The following is a 26238-nucleotide window of genomic DNA, read 5'->3' on the forward strand; positions in this document are numbered from 1 at the left end:
GTAGATGGGAGTGGGTTCAGAGATCCACAGACAGACATTATGCGGACAGAGTCTTAATTGCAAATCTCCCCTTGGAGATCAGGGACTCCACAGAGAGGGGAAGGAAAATTGTAGGAGTCAGAAGGGATGGAGGAACAAGGAGATCATGGCCCACTGAATCGCCTAAGCAGGATTCATGGGCTCATATGTAACATTTATAGATTATAGCATCAAGCATGGGGGAAGAAGTGGTTGTATGTGGCTGAGCCAGATCCTCTGTTATAGGTTATGGTGTTTTTGTGGGACTCCTCACGGTGAGAGTGGATATGTTTCTGACTTTTTTTTTTTCTGTTCTAGGTATTATATTCCTCCTGTTAAGTTGCCTTGTCTAAACTTAATATGAGAGCTTTTGCCTTGCCTTTCTGTATTTTTTGCCTGTTTTGTATTATTTGGTTTTTGTCTCATGGAGGAAGGCCTGCTGTTCTCTGAAGGAGAATCAGACAGGAAGTGGTGTCAGGGGACAGTGTAGGAGGAAAAGCAAAAGAGCTCTAGAACTCTTGCAATGTGGCCCAACAGCCAGCACAACCACAAAAGGCTTGTCTCAGTGTGACAGAGGGCCAAGGACTAAGTGTCCTGAGGACTTCACGCTGTTACAGAGCATATTTCTGCTTGCCGCTCTTGTGGTCATCACATCCCTCACAATACACTAGTTGTATGGAAACTCTCAGGAGGCTTTCAGTCCCTCACACTGGCCTCACAATCATAACAATTGATCTCTTTTAGGCATTGCAGCTGGTCCGATTAATAATTCCACCACCCTTGCAGAGGACTTAGAGATGCAGACTGTTAGTTAGCAATGACCATCACCTTTTAAGAGAATTTAGAAAAAATTATCTTTTAGACTGTTATAGCAAGATTAGGTAAAGATGTTTTTGGTAGTGGCTCTGATGTAGGAAATCTGAACAATTTGAAGTTAAGGCAACTACACTCTTAATAGTAAGGCAGGGACTTTTTGAGGTTGGATAGCAAGAACAATACCCCAGTTAGCACTGGGTGAAGTGACTTTCTCACTGAAGCTTGGCTTTAAGGTGATTAATTTTTTATACTCATGTTTGCCCTCAGCTTCCTGATATGATCAAATAAAAATTATTAATGTGTAGATGCATTCTTTGAAGATTTAAAGAAGAAATGGCTGATCATTTTTATTATATATAATTTAGGTTTGTGATTATTTTAATATTTTTATGAGATTACTTTTTTGTTTTTTTTTTTTTTTCAGAACAAGTTTTCTCTGTATATCCTTGGCTGTCCTGGACTAGCTTTGTAGACCAGACTGTCCTCAAACTCATAGTGATATACCTGTCCATGCTTTCCTGAGTACTATGATTACAGGAGTGCGGCAAAACACCTGACAGTAAGAGTACTATTTTTCCCTTTTAAAATTTTTTATTAATTACAGTTTATTCACTTTGTATCCCAGCTGTAGCCACCTCCCTCATCCCCTGCCAAACTCATCCTCCCTCCCTTATATTCTCTGATGACCTTTCCCCAATCCACTGTTTGAGGAGGTCCTCCTCTTCTTCCATCTGACCCTAGTTTATCAGGTATCATCAGGGGTGGGTGTCTTCCTCTGTGGCCTGGTAAGGCTGGGCCCCTCTTAGGGGGAGGTGACCAAAGAACCAACCACTGAGTTCATGTCAGAGACAGTCCCTGTTCTTCTTCCTAGGGAATCCAATTGGAGACTGAGCTGCCATTGGCTACATCTGTGCAGGGGTTCTAGGTTATCTCCATGCATTGTCCTTGGTTGGAGTATCAGTCTCAGAAAAGATACCTGTGCCTAGATATAGTTTTTTCCTGTTGCTCCTTGTGGAGCTCCTGTCCCCTCCAGGTCTTTCTATCTCCCCCCTCTGCACTCTGCCCAAAATTTGGCTATGAATCTCAGCATCTGCTTTAATACCCTAATTTTTAAGATAATTGATTCTTTGTAATGGCAAATTTCAGCCTGCTGTTATAGAAAAGCTGGCTGAGAAATTACCTTGCTTGCTCATACTTTGTTAATATATAACAAGTTGCTCAGTTACAAATGTATATGGGCTCTAGAAAATAATGTGTTTTCATATTTGTTTCTCATTCATAATACATAATACATGATCATGTGAGAGTATAGGGGAACATATTTTACTTATGTGTACTCATTGTAATTGCTCATTTAAAGAAAAAATGGACTATAACCACATTGTGATTTTTTTTTTTTTGTACTGCCTGAAAGCTCTTGCTGGGATGTATGGATGTATAAGCTGTGGGAGAAATAATAAATATTGAAACTCACTTTGTGGAGTTTGCTCCATCGGCCCAATGTATATATCTATGTATATGTGTATTTGTGTACATGCCTATACGTAGGTACATATGTACCTATGGGTATATGTACATGTAGATATATATGCATATATTGATATATGTACCTCTTAACATATATACATATGCATGTGGATATATGGACATATGGACAGTAGCTTGTTTTGTTGGAGTTATTTTCCATCCACAAAGATATGTGTATATGTGTACGTGTGTAGTTCGGCGCTCTCTCTCTCTGGAGTTTTCTCCATTCACCCAATGTATGAATGTATGCATGTGTATGTTTGTATGTATGTGTATGTGTGAAGTTAGAGAAGCCTGTGGAGAAAAGTTTGTTGGAACCTACCTCCTGTAGTCTTACTTCATTTCCAAGTGTAGGTGTGTGTGTGTGTGTGTGTGTGTGTGTGTGTGTGTGTGTGTGTGTGTTTGGTGGTCTTTTTCTCTTCTTTCTTTTCCCTCCACTGGAGGAGCCCACTAAGAACTCCCAGCTCTAGCCTATGCTCACCATATTAGGTGTAAGCTCCCGCCAGGAAGCTACCCACTCTGGCCCAACAAGAATAATCAGTTCTGGCCTGTTAGTTTACCACTGGAAAACTTACGCTGGAGAGTTACCCTCAGAGACAGTTTCTGGGTGATCAAACAGCAGTGGATCTACAGTCTCCTTCTCAGTGGCTTAGGGAAGAAGCATAGGGGAGAAGAGAGGTGGTGGATGGTACTGGGAGGAGATGAGGGAGGGGACCACAACCAGGACACAAACTGAATACATTGTAATAAATGATAATAATAATAATAAACTAAATAAAAATAAACAAGTCTTTCCTCCTTTATTGTTGAACTGCATTGCACAATCACAAAACAAGCTATTCATTTTGACTGGAATTTTTTTTATCACAATTTTGCTTGAAAATTTCATTTATATGTCTTTATATAGATACATGATTTAACTTTACACAGATAACTACTTAAAGGTAAATGATTGCATCAGTTCAGGCATGAAGGTACATGTTTTTAATCCCAACACTGGGGTGGAGGGGCCAAGTGCATCTCTGTGAGTTCTAGGCTAACCTGGACTACACAATGAGTTCCAGGACAGCCAGGAATACAGATAGACTGTTCTTCAAACTTACTTATAGACAAAAATAAATAAAATAAATACAAAGAGTAGATGCATGTTCAAACTTCATCAAACTTGTTCAAAATTATCTTCCTAAATGGTCAAGATATTTTTACCAGAACTGTGGTAGGAAAGATATACATTCTCTTTATGTGCATTTAAACTCAAAAGATTTACCTTTTAAATTATTACCATTTTAATTCAAGTAGTACCTCATGGCACTTTAATTTGCAATACAACTGAAAGACAATATATTGATTATTTTGAAATTTATCTGTAATAGAAACTTCTTTATATTTTTTTCAAATGCTTCTCTATATTGCATTTTAGTCACACTTGACATTGAATTTTCAAAATACTATAATTATTCTGCATACAGTCCTTTTTTCATTGATATAATCTATAATCAATTGCTGTCAGTCTTCGGCTTCTCTTTCAATTTTCTTATTAGTATTTCTTTTAGAGTTTATAATAGTGATGAAAATTATTGATATCACAATTCTACAGTCCATAAATATCACCATGATGGTACAGAGAAGATTTTATTTGGAACCCTGAGATAAGAAAAAAAAATGAAATTGAAAAAGATATTCCACAGTAAGAGAAAGGCAGAGGGAAATGTCAAATAATGAGAGAAGGCAAGGTGTAGATAGATCAGTGAGATCTGATACTGCTGTGTTGCTGGCACTGAAGATGTTCATGAGCCACAGATGCAATAACCTGTAAATAGCTTGAGAGATGAACGATTTAAGGAAGGGATTTCTTTAGGAAGTCTTGGGGTGGGCGTAGTCCTGTTAAGTCTTCAGTTTTGGTTCATTCAGTGAAGCCCATCTTGAAATTCTGATCCACAGAAGTCGCAAATAACAAACGGTGTGTCATTTTAACCTACTAAATTTGAAGCAGGTGTTCGGACTTCTATTGTGTATAAAGTTATCATTTGAAATGAAACTTCAATTTTGACAAATTTTAGTACATCAATTTTAAAAGAAGTGCTTTTTATGTTTATAAGACTATTTAATAAGGTAGTAGTGGATCTAGCAGTCCTCTGAGTTTGTGGCCAGCTTGGTCTACAGACTGAGTTCCAGGTCATGGATTGTCAGCAATACACAGAGAAATGCCGTCTTGAAACAACACACACACACACACACACACACACACACACACGTTTGATTTCTTTTTTTAAATTTTATTTTTTCTAATCAGTTACATTTTATTAACTCTGTATCCCAGCCGTGTCCCAATCCCTCATTCCCTCCCACTTCCTCTCTCCCTCCCTCATCTCCATCATGCCCCTTTCCAAGTCCACTGATGGGGGGGGACCTCCTCCCCATTCATCTGATCCTATTTTATCTGGTATCTTCAGGACTGGCTGCAAAGCCCTCCTCTGTGGCCTAACAGGACTGCTCCTCCCTTGGGGGATGGGGAGGCCAAAGAGCCAGTCATTGAGTTCCTGTTAGAAATAGTCCCTGTTCCCCTCACTTTGGGAAACCAATTGGTTACTGAGCTACCACAGGCTACATCTGAGCAGAGGTTCTAGGTTATATCCATACATGGTCCTTGGTTGAATGTCAGTCTCAGAAAAGACCCTGTGCCCAGATATATTTGGTCCTTGTGGAGCTCCTATCCTTTCCCCATCAGATTAACTCCCCTTCTTTCTTATGATTCCCTATACTCTGCCAAAGGTTTGGTCATGAGTCTTTGCTTTGAAAACACTGCTAGTTAGAGTCTTTCAGATGTGCTCAGTAGACTCCTGTCATACGTTCAATGCACATCCCATCTGTCTTTCTAAACGAGGATTGATCATCTTACCCCATGTCTGCTCTCTTGATTATCTTTTTTAGGTGTATAGATTTCATCATGTTTATCATATCTTAGAGGTCTATATAAGTGAGTATATACCGTGTTTGTCTTTCTCCTTCTGGGATATTTCACTCAGCATGATCTTTTCTAGATCCCACCATTTGCCTGCAAATTTCATGATTTCCTCCTTTGTGATTGCTGAGTAGTATTCCATTGTGTAGAAATACAATTTCTGTACCCATTCTTCCGTTGATGGACATCTGGGTTGTTTCCAGGTTCTGGCTATTACAAATAAAGCTGCTATAAACATGGTTGAGTAAGTATTCCTTTTGTGTAGTTGAGCAAACTTTGGGTATATACCTAGCAGTGGTATAGCTGGGTCTTGAGGAAGCACTATTCCTAATTGTCTTAGAAAGTGCCAGATAGCTTTCCAGAGTGGTTGTACCAGTTTACATTCCCACCAGCAGTGGAGGAGGGTTCCCCTTTCTCCACAACCTCTCCAGCATGTGTTGTTGCTTGAGTTTTTCATCTTGGCCATTCTGATGGGTGTAAGATGATATCTCAGGGTCGTTTTGATTTGCATTTCCCTGATGGCTAATGAGGATGAGCATTTCTTTAAGTGTTTCTCTGCCATTCGATATTCCTCTGTCGAGAATTCTCTGTTTAGCTCTGTTCCCCATTTTTTTTTTGCTTTCTCAATTATATTATCAATTCAGTTATATATAATCTTTTTTTTCATCAATTACACTTTATTCATTCTGCATCCCCCCATAAGCCCCTCCCTCCTCCCCTCCCGATCCCACCCTCCCTCCTCCCTCTGCATGCATGCCACTCCCCAAGTCCACTGATAGGGGAGGTTCTCCTCTCCTTTCTGATCTTAGTCTATCAGCTCACATCAAAAGTGGCTGCATTGTCCTCTACTATGGCCTGGTAAGGCTGCTCCCCCGCAGGGGGAGGTGATCAAAGAGCAGGCCAATAAGATTATGTCAGAGGCAGTCCCTCTTCACATTACTATGTAACCCAATAGGTAAATGGTGGGATCTGGAAAGGATCATCCTGAGTGAGTTGTCCCAGAAGCAAAAAGACACACATGGTATATACTCACTCATATAGACATACAACATAGGACAAACCCACTAAAACCTGTGCATCTAAAGAAACTAAGCAAGAGAGAGGCCCCTAACTAAAATGTCCAATCCCCATCCGGAAAGGCAAAGAGGATGGACATCAGAAGAAGAAGAAAACAGGAAACAACCTAGGAACCTACCACAGAGAGCCTCTGAAAGCCTCTGCCCTACAGACTATCAAAGCAGATGCTGAGCCTGATGAGCAACTGTTGGGCAGAGTGAATGGAATTTTATGTAAGAAGTGGGAAATAGTAAGAGCTGGAGAGGACAGGGTCTCCACAAGGAGAGCAACAGAACAAGAAAATTTGAACACAGGGAACTTCCCAGAGACTCATACTCCAACCAAAGACTATTCATAAAGATAACCCAGAACTCCTGTTCCCCATTTTTTAAATGGATTACTTGGTTTGCTGCTTTTCTGCTTCTTTAGTTCTTTATATATACTGGATATTAGTCCTCTGTCAGATAAAGGGTTAGTGAAGATTCTTTCCCAATCTGTGTTTGATTTCTTTACAACTTACTTGCATACTAAAATTGCAGTGTTTTTTTTATTTTATTTTATTTTTTATTATTTTTAGAAGAAACTAGATAGTATCGGCTTTATTACTGCACTTCAGTAAGATTGGCCAAAGGTATTTAACTTTCACTGATTAACCTGCAGATAGTCTGATTTTATGATTTTTACACGCATTGTAATAGTAAATCTTAGGAAATTAATTAGTTTCTCTAATATTTCTTTATCATTTTTAGAATCCACAATATTTTCGCTGAAAATATTAGAGCATTTAAGTATGCTCTAACTTGGTCAAATCTGAAATTACATTTTCTAAAAAAAATTCTTAAACAGTGATTCCTCAGAAAATACATGAACCTACAGATGTATATTATGATCAAAGTCTGACTACCACTATACTCAGTAAAATAGAGGGGGGGAGTGCTGACAGTGGCTAAATGATTGAAAGGTCAAAATGTCATGCAATATGGAGTCCATAATATAAACTTTGGTTTGTTTTGATTTTTAAAACTGCAATACAGCTCATTATATAGAAATTTAATTGAACATATCTTCAGGCCAAAGAGGAATATGATCTTTAACTAACATAAACTCAATCAATAGTTTAACAAGAAATAATTATTCAACATATGACCACATGTTGAATGTTTCATATTCATTTTATAATTAGTTATATAAAGCTATTTTTTGCAAACATATAATGAACTTTGAATACATTCCAATACTACCAATTCAACTATTACTCCCTTTCTCTGTTTTCATTACTTACTTTTTCCCTAGCTAGAATGTCATTAGTACATAAATAATGTTATTTTTCTGTAACATTTCATACCCGCAAAGGAAAACAAAACAAAACAAAACAAAACAAAAAACCCTTTCTGAAATGAGTTAATTCACCCTAATTATTGTTGAGGAAAATTTAAGTAACATGCAGTTAAGCTTCTGGAGATTTACATGCAAAACACATGGTAAAGAAATATATGAAAAAATGCCAGAGGAACACAGCTATTGAATTTCCAAATATGAGAAGAATCATAAGATGAAGTTACCTTTGTTCTTTACACAGTAGGAATAAAACTACTGTCAAATGGCAAACAAATAAATGTATAAAAAGACAAATATCAACAAAATGCTATGTGAACATATTTAAATCCTTTCTTAAAGATGCTTAAATAATTTACATTTTAGACACTGGGTGAATATTTGGTTGTCCCAAAGTCTTAATCTATTTTTGTAACCTGCTTGAATTCTATAGTCCCCCTGTTGAGACCTACTTTATTTCTTAGCATAACTATGGCTCCTCTGTAACACTTTCTGTGGCCCAAAACATTTCAGAAGCCATTATGCCTCCAAGTCTACATTCTGATTATGTCTCTATGATTTCATTTCTCAAACTTTGTATACTTTATTACCTGGACACTCTATGAAGTCTCCTAACCACAAAGCCAATAAAATTAAAGGTCAATTAGAAAAACTTTGTCTAGCCAAAATGATGCACAGCTGCTTCGTACAACTGGATATATGGTTGTTTTTTGTTGTTGCTGTTCTTTGTTTGTTTGTTTCCTGGTTGTTACCTAGTTACGGTTTGTTTCCTACACCTCATTAGAGTTTTGCTACCTGATTGTTACCTGGTAATGTTTTTTTGTATAAAATACCTGCCCTAGGAGCAGACCAACTAGTAGTCCGCCTCTGAGTCCAGATTATGGTGCTGACTGGTCAGTTTCTGTTTAGGGTAAAATAAACATTGTTGAGTTGAGTCTGGTGTCTGAATGATCAGTGAACAGTTATTTACTTTTTTATTAATTACAGTTTATTCACTTGTATCTCAGCTGTATCCCCCTCTCTCATCCCCTCCCCTTCCCTCTGACCTTAGACTATCAGGTCTCATCAGGACTGGCTGCATTGTTTTCCTCTGTGGCCTGGTAAGGCTGCACCCCTCTCAAGGGGAGCTGATGAGAGCAGGCCAATCAGTTCACGTCTGTTCCCATTACAGGGAACACACTTGGAGACTAAGCCGCAGTGGGCTACATCTGTGCAGGGGTTCTAGGTTATTTCCATATATGGTCCTTGGTTTGAGTATCAGTCTCAGAAAAGACCCCTGGGCCCAGATTTTTGGTTTCTGTTGCTCTCTAATGGAGCTCCTGTCTCCTCCAGCTCTTTCATCCTCCCTTCTTTCATAAGATTTCCTGCCCTCTGCCCAAAGTTTGTGTATGAATCTCAGCATTTGCTTCAATACCCTGCTGGGTAGTCTTTCAGAGGCCCGCTGTGGTAGATGACATGTAGTATGATAGAAAATTAGCTTTGTTTTTATAAATTGTTCAGGGTAGGTAATTTTAAAGAAGTGATGGTCAAATAGCTCAGCAGGCACAATATCTTGCCATGCAACATAATTACATGAGTTGGTTCCTAGAACTCAAGTTTGAAGAAGAGAATCAACTCCAAAAAATTGTCAACAGACTTACCATGTGTGCTGTGGTATGCAATTGTTTGCACTGACAAATACATATTATATACACACACACACACACACACACACGTCATTAAATGCTATGAATAATAAATAAAATATAAAAATTTAATTTACCCAAAAAGCAGGATATAAAGTAAACTGAAAAAAAAAAGTTTTACTAAAATGTGGTAATTGTACTTTATATTAATTTGGTGATAATGCTCCAAATCACACAAAATGCAATTCTTTGGAAGGATTTTGTACTTGTTCCTAATCTGTTTCACCAGTGGTCTATCATTATTTTTTTTCTATGATGTGTATTGTATCCATCTCTCTCTCTCTCTCTCTCTCTCTCTCTCTCTCTCTCTCTCTCTCTCTTCAGTTCAACTGTGGGCTGTGTTGTAGTTCAGTGGTAGAAAATAATTGTTAATCATGCACAATAATTCTATGATAGGATCTCTATGACATGCACACACAGAAACTCACACAGGCAAACAGATATTAAACTATATGCAACAAAATTTTTAACTTTGAATGTAGTGGTGAAATTCATGCTAATTTTCCCCAAGCTGAATTTCTTTGCTGACCTTCATTAAGTAAATGGATAGCAAGAACACAACTGCTTAAAGTACTACAGAGGAATCATAGAATCTCTGTGATTAAGTGTTTTGTAACAACTTTTCCTAACAAGAGCCAAAGACCTAATTATTTTCTAAGGGGCTGTTCAAAAATAAATTTATAGTATTCATAACAATGTAATGTAGAAAATCTCCTAAACTGAGATGCTGTGAATTTTCTGTTAATTATTTTATTACATTCTTATAAGGTTTTCACCATATTTTTTTCAAGAAAGCCAAATTAACAAATCCATTTTGGATTACTATAAGAACAATGCAGATGTGGGAAAGGTGAGAGTGACTATTTTGTCAGAGGTGGAAAGAGTGGCCCCAAGCCTGTGGGATTCTAGAAATTAGGTGGAATTAGGCCAGGGTGTTTTAGTAGTTAACGAATGAGGACAACCTTCATATCCAAATATTTCTCCTGTTTCATCAGCTTATATGTGCTGTCTAAAAATGACATTATTTGTTATGGTGGGAGCTTTTTCCCCTTATTATTCAATTTTCAACCATAGAACCATCTTTGTACGCCCCAATTATTCAAATTTTCAAAGACCAAATACTTTGCACTGACTTTTTAGTCAAACTTTGTATTGGTATCATTAATTATCGTATCTCCCAGGTTTTAAGGAGAATTTTTAATTTGTATTTAATTTATTTAGTAAACTATAACCTCAGGAATTGCAAGATAAATCTTGTTATGGTAAAAGGAGGGGACTGTTTTACCTCCTGTCTTGACTGTTGTATTAATAAGTTAGCTGGAGTTTTTCTGAGATAGAAATAAAAGACAAAGTAAGCCATTGGATCTATCTCAATGTCATCTGTCAATCAAAGAGATTGTTAAAGGAATACTGCGACCTTCAGGCAGATTTATGAGTGCAGTTTGAAACAAACGGTGCTTGAGCTGAAATTTATAGCATTACAATCAGATCATTGCTGAGATACAAAATACAATTAACTAGCTTAACTGGAACATAAATTAAATGCTTTATTTCTTTATTCCAAGCTGCGAATGTTGTAACCTGTCTTTTGTAATTATGTGAGAAAATGTTGTCCTTTAAATGCCAATTTTTGTTCTGTTTCTTGTTTTAGGAATACACAGAATACTTAAGATTGTACAGGAGTATTCAGAAACAAACACATTTTGCTGGCATCATACCTGTTCCGCTGTGGAATAATGGTTGGAATCCAAATACACAGCAGAACAAATCACTGCTTCTTGAAACACTGGATGCTGGTGATTCCGTTTCTATGGCCTTGCCTTGCAGTCGCAGAGACTTTGAAAGCTGAGAGGAATCAGACTGTTGTGCCCTCTCCTTGGAGAGCTAAGCGTGCCTGGGTCTGGACCCAACTTGTTGTACCAGAGGAAATGGAGGCGGGACAATACGTTGGACGGGTATTTATTTCCTGAAACAGTTGCAGTAAATGGCTTTATACAGAAGTAATGTGAATGGATTGAGAAAGCCTGATGGCTTCCACATATTCAAGGCAGCCATTAGGAAAACAAACAAACAAACAAACAAACCAAGCACAGGCATAATAAATTTGTATATACGAACAGAACACCCTTTCAAACTCCGAGAGGGAAGTACAATTATCAACTGGGCTTAGCCTGGTGTCCTGCTCTGCTGCATAACTGCTAACTTGTCCTCATTCGTTTTTAATGGCACATATTAATCCTATCTCTGTTAGTGGTTCGGAACTTCAGCAACCTACACACATCCTTTGATTAGAGAGGATGAATTGTAAAGAATGACTAGGTTAGTTTTATCAGAGAATTATATTTAACGAAAACTTTCTTGGTGAGACAGAAGCTCTCCAATTTGTATATTTCATATTTGTTATTATTTTGTTTATGGTAAACACAGGTAATTACAATACTATGTGGGTTTTTGCAACACTTTTGCTCTAGATAGGTACTACAGTAAGTTAACTGCTGAATTAAAGTCTAAATGGTGAAGCTCTCATAATTCACTTATTTGGCTTAGTCTATTTGGTCTTCAGAATCCACCAACAATTTATCTACCCTAACACTATAAATTACATGTATGAATAAAGTCAAGCAGATATTTACAAAAACCTTCCTGTGTGTGCATGTGTGTGCCCACCACAAATGATATTTCCCTCATCTTTTAATTTTCTAAGAGGTCTGCAGACAAACCATATACAGATGTGTCATGCATAAATGACTAGTTCTGCATATTATATTCTTTTTTATTAATTACACTTTATTCACTTTGTATCCCCCTATAAACCCCTCCCTCCCCCCTCCCAATTCCACGCATGCCCCTCCCCAAGTCCACTGACAGGAGAGGTGTTCCTCTCCTTCCTTCTGATCCTAGTCTATCAGATCTCATATTCTTAGTCTACTTTTTACTTTATAAAAGGGATTTATGAAATCAGGGAAGGTTGGTCAATGAATAAATGTGCAATCTTTGAAACCTGTTTTCCTGAGTTTGATCTCTGGTACCTAAATATGGAAAGGAGAGAACTGACTTCCAATACTGTCCTCTGAAGGTCTGCACGCAAGCACCATGAAGAGTCAGCACAAGCACACACACACGCACACACACACACACACACATACAAATGCATAAAATAAATATTTTTAACATAACTGAAAAATCATAATGATAATAGACATAATAGTATAGTGGGTATTTTTTTGTAAAAGTATGCTAAGGCTTTGTACATTTCAGTACATGAAATAAATACATTCTTGACAAAATTATTCTCTCTAATGCTTTTAATTATCCTCATATTTCATTATCTTCTATGTATTTTCACCCAAACCGGAAAACTCTAGTGTTTGAATGTATCTAGAAGATAGCTTTCTTAGATATCTGTATGTCTTAAACTAATACAAACATTTAATATCATATTTTATTGACTAGCAATAAGATATAAATAATGGATCAGCTGAAATTGAGATAATTAATATACTGAATATTTTATGTCGATGATATTTCTAACTCGATTTAATTTTTTTAAATAGTAAAATTTGGGGGGTTTGTTGTTGAAAATTATGAACCTCTCCACTGCATGACATAGATATACATTTGATGTCAATTTTTTACCTCAATTGATATAATAAAAAAAAATCACAAGATGATTAAAGGTGGTGACACACACCTTTAATCCCAGTATTCAGGAGGCAGAGGCAGGTGGATCTCTTGAGTTTGAGGCCAGCCTGGAATATCGAGCAAGCTCCAAGCCTGCCAGGGTAAACCACAAAAGAATTATATTGAATTGCTAGAACTGTATAGATTATATAGAATTGGTGCTGACTAAAATACAGGAAAATCACAATTACTAAGTTAAATTTTCCTTACATTTAGGAACTCACTTGTTTATCTTTATACTTGCAGATCAAATCTGACTTAGACAATGGAGACAACCGTTTCCAGTACAAGCTGCTAGGGTCTGCCACTGGGAGCTTCAGCATTGATGAACAAACAGGTGCCATATTTGCCACAAGGAAGCTCAACAGAGAAGAGCAATCCCTCTACACGCTGAGAGCTCAGGTCCTAGACATCACTACTGGAAAGGCTGTGGAAACTGAGTCTGAGTTTATCATCAGAGTTTTGGATAAGAATGACAATGAACCCAGATTCCTAGATGAACCTTACGAAGCTGTTGTCCCTGAGATGTCTCCAGAAGGTACTGCATTTTAATTTATGTCACAGTTTTATTAACAATGATGATAGATTTAAACATTTGAATATATGTTTGGTAGTACATTACTTTAATTTTCATAATAATTTTTCTTTTGAAAAACTTTTTGAGTGAAATATTTGAAAAATTGGATAATATAATAACAATTTATTGGGTATAATTAGAAGAAAATTGTAGCTACTTTCCAGCAAAGTCTCCCTAGTTAATGTTGTATTGATTAACTCTTGTTTGCACTTCTAAGTCATAATTTGATGATTTTACTCTTTCCTACACTGTATGTACCAAACATAAACCTTTTCTATAATGCTCGTCTTTGTTGGTTGCATTTATAGCTGAAATGAAATTTATTTCAACCTTGAACTTTCACGTGAAATTTATCTAGAAACTTACATTTTCCTCTTTGTTACTTTGTATTGCAAAGTTATTTCTATCTCAGTTTTTATTTTATATCTGAAAGTTTAGTTGAATATATTTGTTTGGCCAATAAAGTCTACAAGATATACAATGATGAATTAAAGAAAATTATCTGTATGACAAAAACTATTACAGGCATCAAAACCAGGAATACAAAAATAAGAGTTCTTGAACATTTACGTGCAGTTTTGCTTATTTCAATTTATTTTCAATGCTATTGTCATTAAAGTCTTAAATTTAAATGAATGAAGAAGAGATTATTGCAATAGGACAATTGTAAATCATCTACATTGGAGATGAAGAGGATTTTTGCAGCCAACATAATTTATGATATTTAAAAAGTTCCTTTATTATGTCAGTCAAAATTTCGATAATACAATATACATCATATTTAATTTAATTTTAAAAATCTGTTTAAATAATTAATAAATGCTTTAGTTGATTATCTTAAATTATGCCAACATATTTTGAAGTTTATGGATTATTATCCATTGATTATAAAATATATATCTCATGTTGTTTTTTCTGATTTTCCACTTTTTCACATACCACTTATAAATTAATCGTAACATTCTGCAGTACAGGTCTTCAACTACAACTTAAACAAATTTAGTTACATGTGTGTCAAAACAAATTGTGTTAAAATATTTTTAAAACTCTTGGAAATTAGTTATTTTGATGGCTAAGTAAGCTAGTTTCTAGTGGGCTGTTTAGTAATTAAGTATTCTTTATTGAACCAAAATCACATATACTTACAGTGTGATGCTTTTGCTCTCTCATATGCTATATACTCTTTTCTTTGTATATATTGTCGGGTTTTCAAAATAGCATTTACATTTGAAATGTAGTTGCTTTCCAACTTGGACTCTTAAATGGAATTGAGCTAAAATTGTGTGTGTGTGTGTGTGTGTGTGTGTGTGTGTGTGTGTGTGTGCGCACGCAAGAAAGTTTTCTTCTTTCTACATAAAAAAATATAGGATGTATAAGGATCAATGATAAAAAGTTCTTGCGGTTCAAAATAGTTGAATACATCCACAAAATGATGCATGTTTCTATGAAAATGCTACACAAGTCATGAGAGCAATTTGAGAGCTGACCATTGTATATATAAGGGAGACTCCTTGATTGTCGATGAAAGCATATAGTGACCCGAGGGATTGCAAATTGCTATCATCACTCTGAAATATTTGCTTTCTGAAGTTGAATTATTCATTTGAATATCATTGTGAATGACCTGAATAAAAACTTCTTTTAATCATCTTCCCTTTTTAATGATTGCTGTCAGTTTTCATCTAGAATGAAACAGAGGCAGGACATCGAAAACTGGTTGTGCGGGGCTAGTGAAATGTCTCAGGGGTTCAAGAACTGTCTGCTCTTTGAATGGACAGGGTTTTGTTTCCATAAACTCACATAGGAGTACATGGCATTCTGTAAGTCCACTCTAGGAATTCTGATATCCTGTTCTGGCCTCCAGGGGTACCAGGTACTTGATTATTGCACAGGCATATGTTGGGGGAAAAACAAAACAAAACAAAACAAAACAAAACACCGAAGTCATTCACATAAAATAAAATGTGTACTTTTTATTGGGCAGGAACCTTTCCTTGGTAAGTTTAAGTTGTAGTTCTACATAGCATTTGTGAACCCCTATTGGACTTACAACTGTTTGGTCTTATAACACAAATTCAGGTAATTTATTTTCCATAAGTTATTTGAAAATATTGCTTTAGTTAATTATGTATCAATATATAATAAAATATAATAATGAATAAACTTTTATAGTTTTCATACTGTGAATTAAAATTGTTGCTGTGCCATAAGACCATCAGACGTGCATATGCAAAAAGAAAATGTTAAAACTAATCTTTAAAATTTGCATTTTTTATGTGTTTTTCCTTATAGAAATCAAGATTCCTGGTAGTAAAGTTTGTTTTAGTCTTATTACTAGATTCCTAATTAAATAAATAGAATCTTCCAATTATATCATAGCAGGAGATATCCTAGGATATCCTAGTTTAATTTCCAAACTAGCGAGTGTATGCTGTTACTTACATCTTCGTAATGATAATTTTATTGTCAAACTATATGATGACTTGGGAATGAGACTCTGTTGATGGAGCTCCAAAAGGAGACCAAACAACAACAACAACTAACTGAGCCCTGGGGGCCCTGCAGAGACTGACACCCCAACCGAGAACAATGCATAAAGAGGACCTAAAACCCCGGCTCAGATGTAGACCATAGACTCAGTATCCAAGTGGGATCCCAGTAAGGGGAGCAGAGGCTGTCTCTGACATGAACTCAGTGGCTGGCTCCCTGATCACCTCTCCCTGGGGGATGCAGTTTTACCAGGCCTCAGAGGAAGACATTGCAGCCAGTCCTGAGGAGACCTGATAGGTTAGGGTCAGATGGAAGGGGAGGAGGACCTCCCCTATCAGTGGACTAGAGTAGGGCATAGGGAAAGAGGGAGGGTGGGTAGGATTGGGAGGAGATGAGGGAGGGAGCCACAGCCTGGATACAAAGTGAATAAGTTGTAATAAATAATAATAATTTAAAAATCTGTAAAAAAAGTAAATACAAAGGAAAAAAATTAAATATATATAAACAAAGAACGACTGTAACAGCATTTCACATTTGCAATGTCAGGGGCTGCATATAGTGGTGCAGACATTTTGACCCAGCCCTCAGGAGGCAAAGGCAGGTGGATCTCTGTGAGTTTAAATCCAGCCTACTCTACACTAAGAATTCCAGTCCAGCCTGGAGAAGTTAGGCCTTATCTCAAAACACGAAGTAAGTGTCTCATAACACAATTCATATTTCTAATATACAGAAAATCTCAACTTGACCACTTAAAAGTTTCAAACCATGACAATATTTATGTATTAAAATAAATGAGTCATTTCGAAATTTATGGTTTTATTCTCAGCAGTCAACACTAAAATAAACGGTGGCACATGTGTTTATTTAAGTGTTCAGTAATAAACAGACACATTAATTATATACTGGCCTAGTTACAGGTTGCTGGATTCCTTATGGCCACCACGATTAGTGTGCATGTAAAAATTTAGCACTCTTTTATATGTTTGTGTTTGGATGCCTCCAATCATTATGAGAAAATAAAACACTCTCTGTGAGCTCTGACGATGAAGTTCAGTATCAGATGCTAAACTTAACAGTTGGATGGGAATCATTAAGTCTTCCATAAAACTCTTTGGTGATCATGATGTCAAATAAATCCGCATTGACAGAGTTATAATTTCCTTAAACCAGGTTATACCTAGTGACTACAGAACAAGTTTGATATGTGGAGAAATTCTGTTATTGATTCTGTCACTAATAATCTAATCTTCACATTTTATTTAGCTTTATAGAATTTAGCGCTGATTAAGATTTCCTCAAACATAGTGATTTTTATTAAATTGTACATGCACTATATATATTTTCTCTACTATTATATAATCCTATCATTTTAATTTAATTTTAGTAATCTTATCTGAGTCATAAAAATGAATGAATTTTATCAAGGTGTATACTTCCCAAAATGAAATGTCTGTCAGTCTTCATTTTTGTTGTAAATATATACTATTATTTTTTGAGATATAGAACAAAGTAAAAACCATAGGAGGCATGAAACGTCATATTTTCATTTAGGAAATGGTGTTTACATTTCACAAGTAGTATAATTCAGGTAGACCAGTATAATCACTGCTGAGTTACACATACAGAGAGAAGAGACCCTCAACAATTAAGGAATGTGGACAGTAATTTGAAGGAAAATAAAAAGAGGTAAATAGAAATATTTGAAGGGAGGAAAGAGAATTGAAAATGATTTCCTTGCATAAAATATTAAAAAAATGAAAAAAATACTTTAAAATTGGCCATTGTTGAAATTACAGTCAACTATTAATTTTTTATTTCCTAAAATTTTCGACCAAATAAAAATTGATTTTATAAATGCCTGTACCACTAATTTTTCACATCAATTTTTTGATAGGTTTTCAAATTTCAAGCCAGCCTTGGCATTTGTAGAGTAGAACTATGTGAATCATAGTGTATCAGTCAAAATTTTATTTGTATACTGCATTTTCATTTTGTTTAAGCAGGAAAACAGCTTAAGTATATATTATACACATTTCTACATAATAAATAACATATATGAAATATAATATAATACAGTATATACACAAATAATATATGCATAAATTAGATTTTGACTGAATTATATAGAATAAATTTGTGTAACTCTCTTTGTGTTATTTAGCTGAGATGTGATCATCATGTTACCCCTGTCTTCTCCCTCGTATCTCTCATGTGTCTGTTTTCTCATCCAAAGCGCAGTTTCCTCTTCTTTAATCGTTAAACATATTTGGATGAACAAACCCATACATGCAGTCTTCTGAACCCATGCCTGTGTATATTTCTATGGCTGATTAGTGCTATTGAATAACTAACCATCCCTTGGGAAGATGGGTTCAACATATATTTATCAATTAACTTCTTGTAATTTTCATCTAGGGATTCAGCCCCACGAGGGTTCCCTCATCTATACTGATATGTCAACTGTTGTTGGAGCTGTTCAGGACTTTAGACAACAACGTTCTGAGTATTTCACAGGAACTTTGCTGTCATGACTAGAAGATAAAGTCTCACAGCCTAATTTCTAGTCCTCTGGCTCTTACAAACATGGTACTCCCTCTTCTGAGATGTTCCTTTAGCCACAGAGTATGTTGTAGATAATGTTGGCTATGGGAAACACACAAATGAAAATATTTCTTAGTGATGCGTACATTTTAGTTGATATCTGCTTTTAAAAAAATATTTTATTTTTTGTTATTATACTATAGCTACATCATTTCCCCTTTCTTTTTTCTCTCTCTCCAAGTCTCACATTTACCCCTCCTACCCTTGTAAAGGTAGGAATTAATCATTTCTTTCTATCAAATAACAAATGTCTATTAGTTTATGTTTATCTAATAATGAAAGTGGAATCTCCCAGCAAATGATCATTTGCACTGAGAGTTGCATTATTTTTCTCAGAGTAAATTTTCCAATTATGTATGAATGATAGAGCTAATGCTTAAGTAGAGGAGAATGTAAAAATTACTTTCAAATTTTTTTTTTAAATTAAGGAATGTAGAAGTACGTAAAATGAGAACATAATCTTTGTGTTTCTAGTGTGATAGATTTTTAAAGTTAACATCTGGAAAATATGAATAAGAATTAAGATAAATATAAATATATCAAACATTTAGAAATCTGCATATTTCACCACTTTTGTTAAATATGTGTGTATACAGACACATATTGTTTGCATGTTAACTACATGTTAAATGCATGTTTGTCATTTAAAAAAAAAGAAAAACAGCATTATTTTCTTTAATATATAGTTGTGTTTGTTTTGCTGAACTGAATTTATTATTAAATGAGACCCAAAGCTGAATTTACTCTTAATATGTCTGTTCTTTTTAGGAACATTTGTCATCAAGGTGACAGCCAGTGATGACGATGATCCTGCCAGTGGCTATCACACCCGCATCCTATACAACTTAGAAAGAGGCCAACCATATTTTTCTGTTGAACCAACAACAGGTATCTGTGCATTAAAAAGAAACAAGACAGGCAAACAATGCAATACCTTATGCTTCTCCAGAAGGAAAATGTCAGTACAAATTATCAGATTACAAACGTGTTCTATGGTAGATACCATTTCCTGACGTTTGCTGATAGGTTAAGCAGCGTTTCTGTGATTTCAGAATTTGAAATTTCCATACCTCTGCCGTAGAATATCTATATGTGTGCTATAAAATGGATGCAATGAATTTTATAAATTTTCCAGAGAAAAAGGAGTACATAAGGGGAGAAAACATTACAGGAAATTGACCAGATGTCGTACATTAAAAGACTGAAAGCACCTTACAAGTCGCCACCTGCGTTGAACAGCGGGGACTTGTTGCTAAAACCCACCAGGTTGCTTTCACATTGCTAAGTAGGCGTCTAGGGTTTACTATACACTATTTTATGTCTGGTGTCAGAAGGTAAAGAAGTCCCTTTAAACATAGCTGTGTGTTTGGCGCATTGTTGTCTTTATTTTTGTTTTTGAGACATGGTCAAGTTATACATTTTAAACAAAAGATTTTTTTTTTCTAATCATTGCAGCCCCAGTTTGCAACAGTAACTTGAATACCTTTGAAAATAATAGGAATTTATATTCTCTATTTGAAGTACATAATAAAATAGTTATTTGATATTGTAAAGGAACTGAACCCATGGTCTCATACATGCTAAAATAATCTCTGAACCTTCTTATCAGCTGTAGGCATATTTGTTGACAATTAAAGATTCATATGACTCACTTGCTTAACGGGTTATAATTATGTCCCAATCCAAAAGGAAGCCTTTATATAGCTTCCTCTTTAGAACTTGTAGGCTTTAAACATTTGACATTCTAGCTAATTGTTCCCAAATTTTGCAAGTGAAAAAATGGACAATCATCTGGTTACTATTAGAATACAAAAATACTTAGAGTTACTCTTAAAAGATAATATATTTTGTTAAATATTTAAATATTTACTTTTTTCCCCATTCATTTGGGAGATTTGATGTTGATGTCAGTCTTTGTCAAGACTTCTTGAGGTTAACAATTTTATGGAATATGAAGTTTTGTGGAGTTGGGTTTGTAAGAGTCTAAATTTTCTGACATGGTATTCGTATAATATATTATTCAGAATATGCAAGAGAAATGCTGTTCTATTTCATGTATACATTTTAATACATTTTATTGCAATAATGTTTTTTTGTTTTGTTTTCAAGACAGCGTTTGCCTCTGTATCCTTGGGTGTGTAATACTATTTTCTAATAATGTGTTTTGATCATTTTTCTCCTCCACCAGAACTTCCTATCATTTTTACTCAAATAAGCTCACTTTCTTGTCTCCTGCATTCTTCTCTCTGTGTCTCGCTGTCATTCTCTCTCTGTTTCTCTATATTCAAAAACCCCTGCAAAAATGAAAATCAAAACAAATAAGTAAATCACTAATAAAACTAAAATATGTCAAAACAAAACAAAAAAATAGCATGAAATTCTTTTTCTGTTGGCTGCCTACTACTCAGCATGAGGTGCTCTAAGATGTGGTTGATATTTTCATATTCAGAGTGATGCACCATGGAAAAAAAATCAGATTTTCCATTGGCAGCAAGTTATCAATTGCAAATATTTACTTGGGTTGGGGTTGTAGCCTGTGTCTTCTCTCCGTGCTGGGACCCCACATGCTTTTACTTGTTAACATGTGGTGCATACTCTCACCATCTCTGTGAGTTCCTATGTGCTTCATTCCTGCGGTGTCTAAAGACATAGTCTCCTCAGAGTCATCCATCCATCACCTCTGGCTCTTACAAATTCTCTGCATTCTCTTGTGTATAAAAACTTAAACCTTGAGGAAAGCTGTTTGGTAAAGACATTCATTTAGGATTGAGTTTTCCATAGTCTTTTACGCTCTGGACACTGTCCAGTTGTGGACCTCGGTATTAATTCCCGCCTACTTCAAGAAACTTATATGATGAAGTTTAAGCAAGGCACTGATCTATAGGGATAGAAATATTTTGTTTCATTTCATTGTTATGTCTTTTATCCAAATTACCTCAGTAGCTTTTCTCCTAGACCCATGACCTATCTAGTCCCAGGATTTTGGCTCCTTTAGCAATGTTGGATATGGCTTCCATCTCATTAAGTGGTCCTTAAACACACTTTTAAAAAATTGTTGGTTGCTCCCAAAGTATTTCTACTACTTTTCTACCATTATATCTTACAGTCAGTTTTTTCTGTTGTAGGTCACAAATATTTTTACCTGACTAACGATTAGCTTTCTCCTCTGGTATTAAGCAAAGTACCTCTAGCACATGAACATTATTCAGTAGGGGTGAAGCATCTATTAGGCAATTGACTTGATTTCCCTGTGTTTGATGACTTGTTAGTGTTGTCTTCAGTAATAGGACCCTGCCATAAGGTTGTGGAGAGCAACCCATATTCATGCAAAAGGCTGTGATATTTAGGGTTTCCAAAAGGAACCTTTTTGGCCAGTGACTCAACATGACTTAATCCAGTACCAAAACGGAAGATTTTACTTGGGGAATTATCTGCTGTTACAAGATGTCTCCCTTTAGATTCCTTTGAAAGATATTTGTGTTTTAGGAAGCTTTTTTCACTTGACGTTTAAATAACTTTTAGTGTTAGCTGTCCTTTTTTTTCCCCACTCTCTTCCTTATTTAATCTTTCTATTCTAGTCTCTGATTCATATCTCCACAACAGTATATACTATTTCCCCTTCCTTTGGAGAACCTCTCCTCCACAATGTCCACTTATTTGGTTCCTAACCTTTGATAGCTTAAAAGCTAACATTTGCATATAAGACAACATACTATATTTTTCTTATTGGGTCTGGGCTACCTCGCCTAGGATTTTTTCCAAACTCTATCCATTTTTCTGAACATTTTATAGTTTCAAAATAGCTAAATAATATTCAATTGTGTAAATGTACTGCATTTTTGTTTTGTTTTGTTTTTCTTTTTTTGAAACAGTATTTCTCTGGATAGCCTTGCTTGTCCTGAACTCCCTTTGTAGAGCAGACTGACCTTGAACTCAAAGTAGTTTGGCTGCCTCTTTCTTCCCAAGTGCTGGTATTACAGGAATGCACCACCCTGCCTGGCTAAATGTACCACATTTTCATTTTACTTATCAGTCAATAAAGATATTTCTAATTTCTGGTTATTAAGAATAGAGCATCATTGAATATGGATAATTATATATCTCTGTTTTAGGTTCTTTTGGGTACATATGTACAAGGGCAGTATAAAGATTGATTTTCATATTTCTGGGAGAACCTTCACACAAATTTCCATAGTGGCTGAAACAGTTTTTACTCCCACCAGCAATAAATGATTTACACCTTCATGTGCTACTTATTAATCTTAAAATATGAGGGTTTCATTTCTTATATAATCTTCTCTGTACAAATCTTAGTTTGTCTTAGAGATTATATCACATAAAGGATTTTTCAGTGTGTCCCTGTGACATCTTACATAATAAAAACAATTAAAAAAAACATAAGCATGGGATTTTGTAGTATGAAATTTACAGCTCTTAATGAACATGTAGATATTAATAAATAGATGTTTAATCAGTCAATAATTCCCAAATAAACATAAAGGTTCAAATGAGAAAGAGAAAGTAAGAATAACTTTAGACTTTCCCGTAAAGGAACATTTTTCTGAACCTAGAATGAAGACCTTAGCCTGGACCAAAGGGAAGTCCTCCTAAACTATGGAGAAAATATAAAAGACATTTACTCTTAAACTGAAAACAAAACAAAAATGAAGTTCCTGAAACACATAGATGATACCTGCTATCTTATTGTATTAAGGGTATAGTAATATTTAGTGATTTGATAAGACATAATTAGTGTTTATTTTTACTGTTATTGCAGGATCTATGTTAGTATCTAGCATATAAACAATGAGAATTACATAATGGGATGTTTAAAAAGTTACCTATGAAGAGGTCATGGGTAATAATAAAAAGAATTGTATTACTCTTTTTTAAAGGAGTCATAAGAATAGCTTCTAAAATGGATAGAGAGTTGCAAGATACATACTATGTGATTATTCAAGCCAAGGACATGCTTGGTCAGCCGGGAGCCCTGTCTGGAACAACAACTGTATCCATTAAGCTGTCGGATATTAATGACAACAAGCCAATATTCAAAGAAAGTAAGTAGATTGTGTCTTGAATTCCCATTGTATTTAAGTCATTTGAGTAGGCACAGATGTTGAATTCTGCACACTATGCAAAGCATTGCACAAGCAAAAGTATTATATAAAATAAATATGCTAATTTTTTATTAATTCAATTTACATCTCAGTAATGGCCTCTCTCTTCTCTCCTCCCAGTCCCATCCTCACTCCCACATCTTTTCTCCTCTATTCTTTAGAATAGGAGAGCCCCCATCCCCAGATATCACAGCTCATCTATTCATTTGAGGATTGAGATCATCTTTCTCCCCTGTGACATGGTAGAGAAGTTACATCAGGGGCAAGTGATCAAAAAGCAGGCAACATAGTCTGTGTCAGAGATATCCCCCACTCCCCTAGCTAGCGGGACAACATGAAGCCCAAGATATCTATCAGTCTTATCTTCTTTGGATGTGTGCATTGCAGCATGTCTATTCTATACTGCATAACTAAAATCTAACTGTTAATGAGCATATAACATGTGTGTCTTTCTGGGTCTACTCCTTTTTGGTGTGTCTGCTTCTTCTTTTTCTAGGGTTTTTAAGTGAGCCATTAAGTTGCTTGAATTCACTGTCTCAAATTTCTTCTTGAAGGCACTTAGTGCTATGAACTTTCCTCTTAGCACTGCCTTCATTGTTTCCCACAAGTTTGGGTATGCTGTGTCTTCCTTTTCATTGAGTTTTAGGAAGATTTTAATTTCTTTCTTTATTTCTTCCCTGACCCAGCTGTCTTTTAGTAGCAAGTTGTTCAGTTTCCATGTATGTGTAAGCTTTTTGCTATTTCTGTTGTTATTAAGGTTCAGCTTTATTCCATGGTGATCAGACAGGATACAAGGGTTTATTTCAATCTTCTTGTATCTGTTGAGGCTTGCTTTGTGACCAACTATGTGGTCTATTTTGGAGTGAAATTCTCTTTTATGTTGAGTATTTGTGTGGTTTTCGTATCAAGGTGACTGTGGCTTCATAGAATGAATTTGGTACTGTTTCTTCTGTTTCTATTTTGTGAAATAGTTTAAGGAGTATTGGTGTTATCTTTTCTTTGAAAATCTGGTAGAATTCTGCGCTAAAAACCGTCTGACCATGGGCTTGATGTTTTTCATTGGAAGAATTTTGATGACTGTTTCTATTTCCTTAGGAGATATAGGACTATATAATTGTTTACTTAGTCTGTATTCAACTTTGAGAAGTGGAATCTATCAAGAAATTTGTCCATTTCATTTAGATTTTCAAATTCTGTGGCATATAGGTTTTTGAAGTAAGACCTAATGATTCTTTGGATTTCCTCAGTAGCTGTGGTTATGTGCCCCCTTTCATCTCTGATTTTGTAAATCTGGGTACTGTCTCTCTGTCTTTTATTTAAATGTGGCTAGAAGTTTGTCTATCTTGTTGATTTTTTCAAAGAACCGACTTTTGTATTCGTTGATTCTTTGTATGGATTTCTTTGTTTGTAATATATTGTTTTTCTCCCTGAGTATGATTGTTTCCTGCCATCTACTCGACTTGGGGTTGTTTGCTTTTTTTTTTTTTTTTTCTAAAGCTTTCACATGATCTGTAAAGTTCCGAATATGGGATCTCTACAATGAAAGCACTTAGTGCTATGAACTATCCTCTTTGCACTGCTTTCATGGTGTCCCATAAGTTGGGGAAGTTTTTTTTTTGCTTTTTTTTTTTTTGTTTTTTGTTTTTTTTTTACTGAATTCTAGGAAGTTTTTATTTGTTTCTTTATTTCTTCCCTTCCCCCAGAGCTCATGGAGCAGGGAGTTGTTTATTTTCCATGAATGGGCTGGTTTTTTATTGTTTCTCTTGTTGTAGAGGTCTGGCTTTATTCCCTGGTAACCAGATAAAGAAGGAAAAATGAGTTAAGACAATTTTCATGTATAGATTCAGGTTTGCTTTGTTACTTATTATATGGTCAGTTTTAGAGAAGGTTTCATGTGATGCTGAGAAAAAAAAAAGTATATTCTTTTGTGTTTGAGTAAAAAATTCTGTAGACCTGTTAGGTCCATTTGATTTATGAACTCTCTTAGATTCATTATTTATTTATTTATTTAACTTCTCTCCTGATTATCTGTCCATTGGTGGGAGTGTGATGTTGAAGTTTCCCACTATTTATGTGTTGAGTTCAATGTGTGATTTAAGCTTTAATAATGTTTCTTTTATGAATGCAGGTGTCCTTATGTTTGAGGCATAGACGTTCAGGATTTTGCTGTCCACTTAGTGGATTCTTATTTTGATTAATTTTGTCTGAAAAATGTATTTATTAGAGATTAGGATGACTACTTTGGCTTACTTCTTGGTTCCATTTGCTTTAAAGAATCTTGTCCAGTCTTCACTCTGAGGTAGTGTCTATCTTAGTTGCTGATGTGTGTTTTTTTAATGCAGCAGAATGTTGGATCCTGTCCCTGTAATC

At 35.4% G+C, this 26238-nt stretch overlaps 1 protein-coding gene across 5 annotated transcripts in view; it reads left to right on the plus strand.

Moving 5' to 3' along the window:
* Positions 1 to 26238, plus strand: part of Cdh19 (cadherin 19) — a 92702-nt gene that overhangs the window by 20261 nt on the left and 46203 nt on the right. For 3 of the 5 annotated variants that reach the window (XM_060371467.1, XM_060371468.1, XM_060371463.1), the window contains exons 2-5: positions 11051 to 11354; positions 13327 to 13618; positions 19517 to 19636; positions 23644 to 23808. In XM_060371467.1, the coding sequence (XP_060227450.1) occupies positions 11136 to 11354; positions 13327 to 13618; positions 19517 to 19636; positions 23644 to 23808 (796 nt within the window). In that variant the 5' untranslated portion in view covers positions 11051 to 11135. Of the gene's footprint in view, positions 1 to 1258; positions 1394 to 11050; positions 11355 to 13326; positions 13619 to 19516; positions 19637 to 23643; positions 23809 to 26238 lie in introns of all 5 variants that reach the window. The other 2 variants (XM_060371464.1, XM_060371466.1) reach the window with 2 other exon arrangements.

This window comes from Meriones unguiculatus, chromosome 18 (assembly GCF_030254825.1).
Source record: "Meriones unguiculatus strain TT.TT164.6M chromosome 18, Bangor_MerUng_6.1, whole genome shotgun sequence".
In the NCBI taxonomy this organism is placed as follows: Eukaryota; Metazoa; Chordata; class Mammalia; order Rodentia; family Muridae; genus Meriones; species Meriones unguiculatus.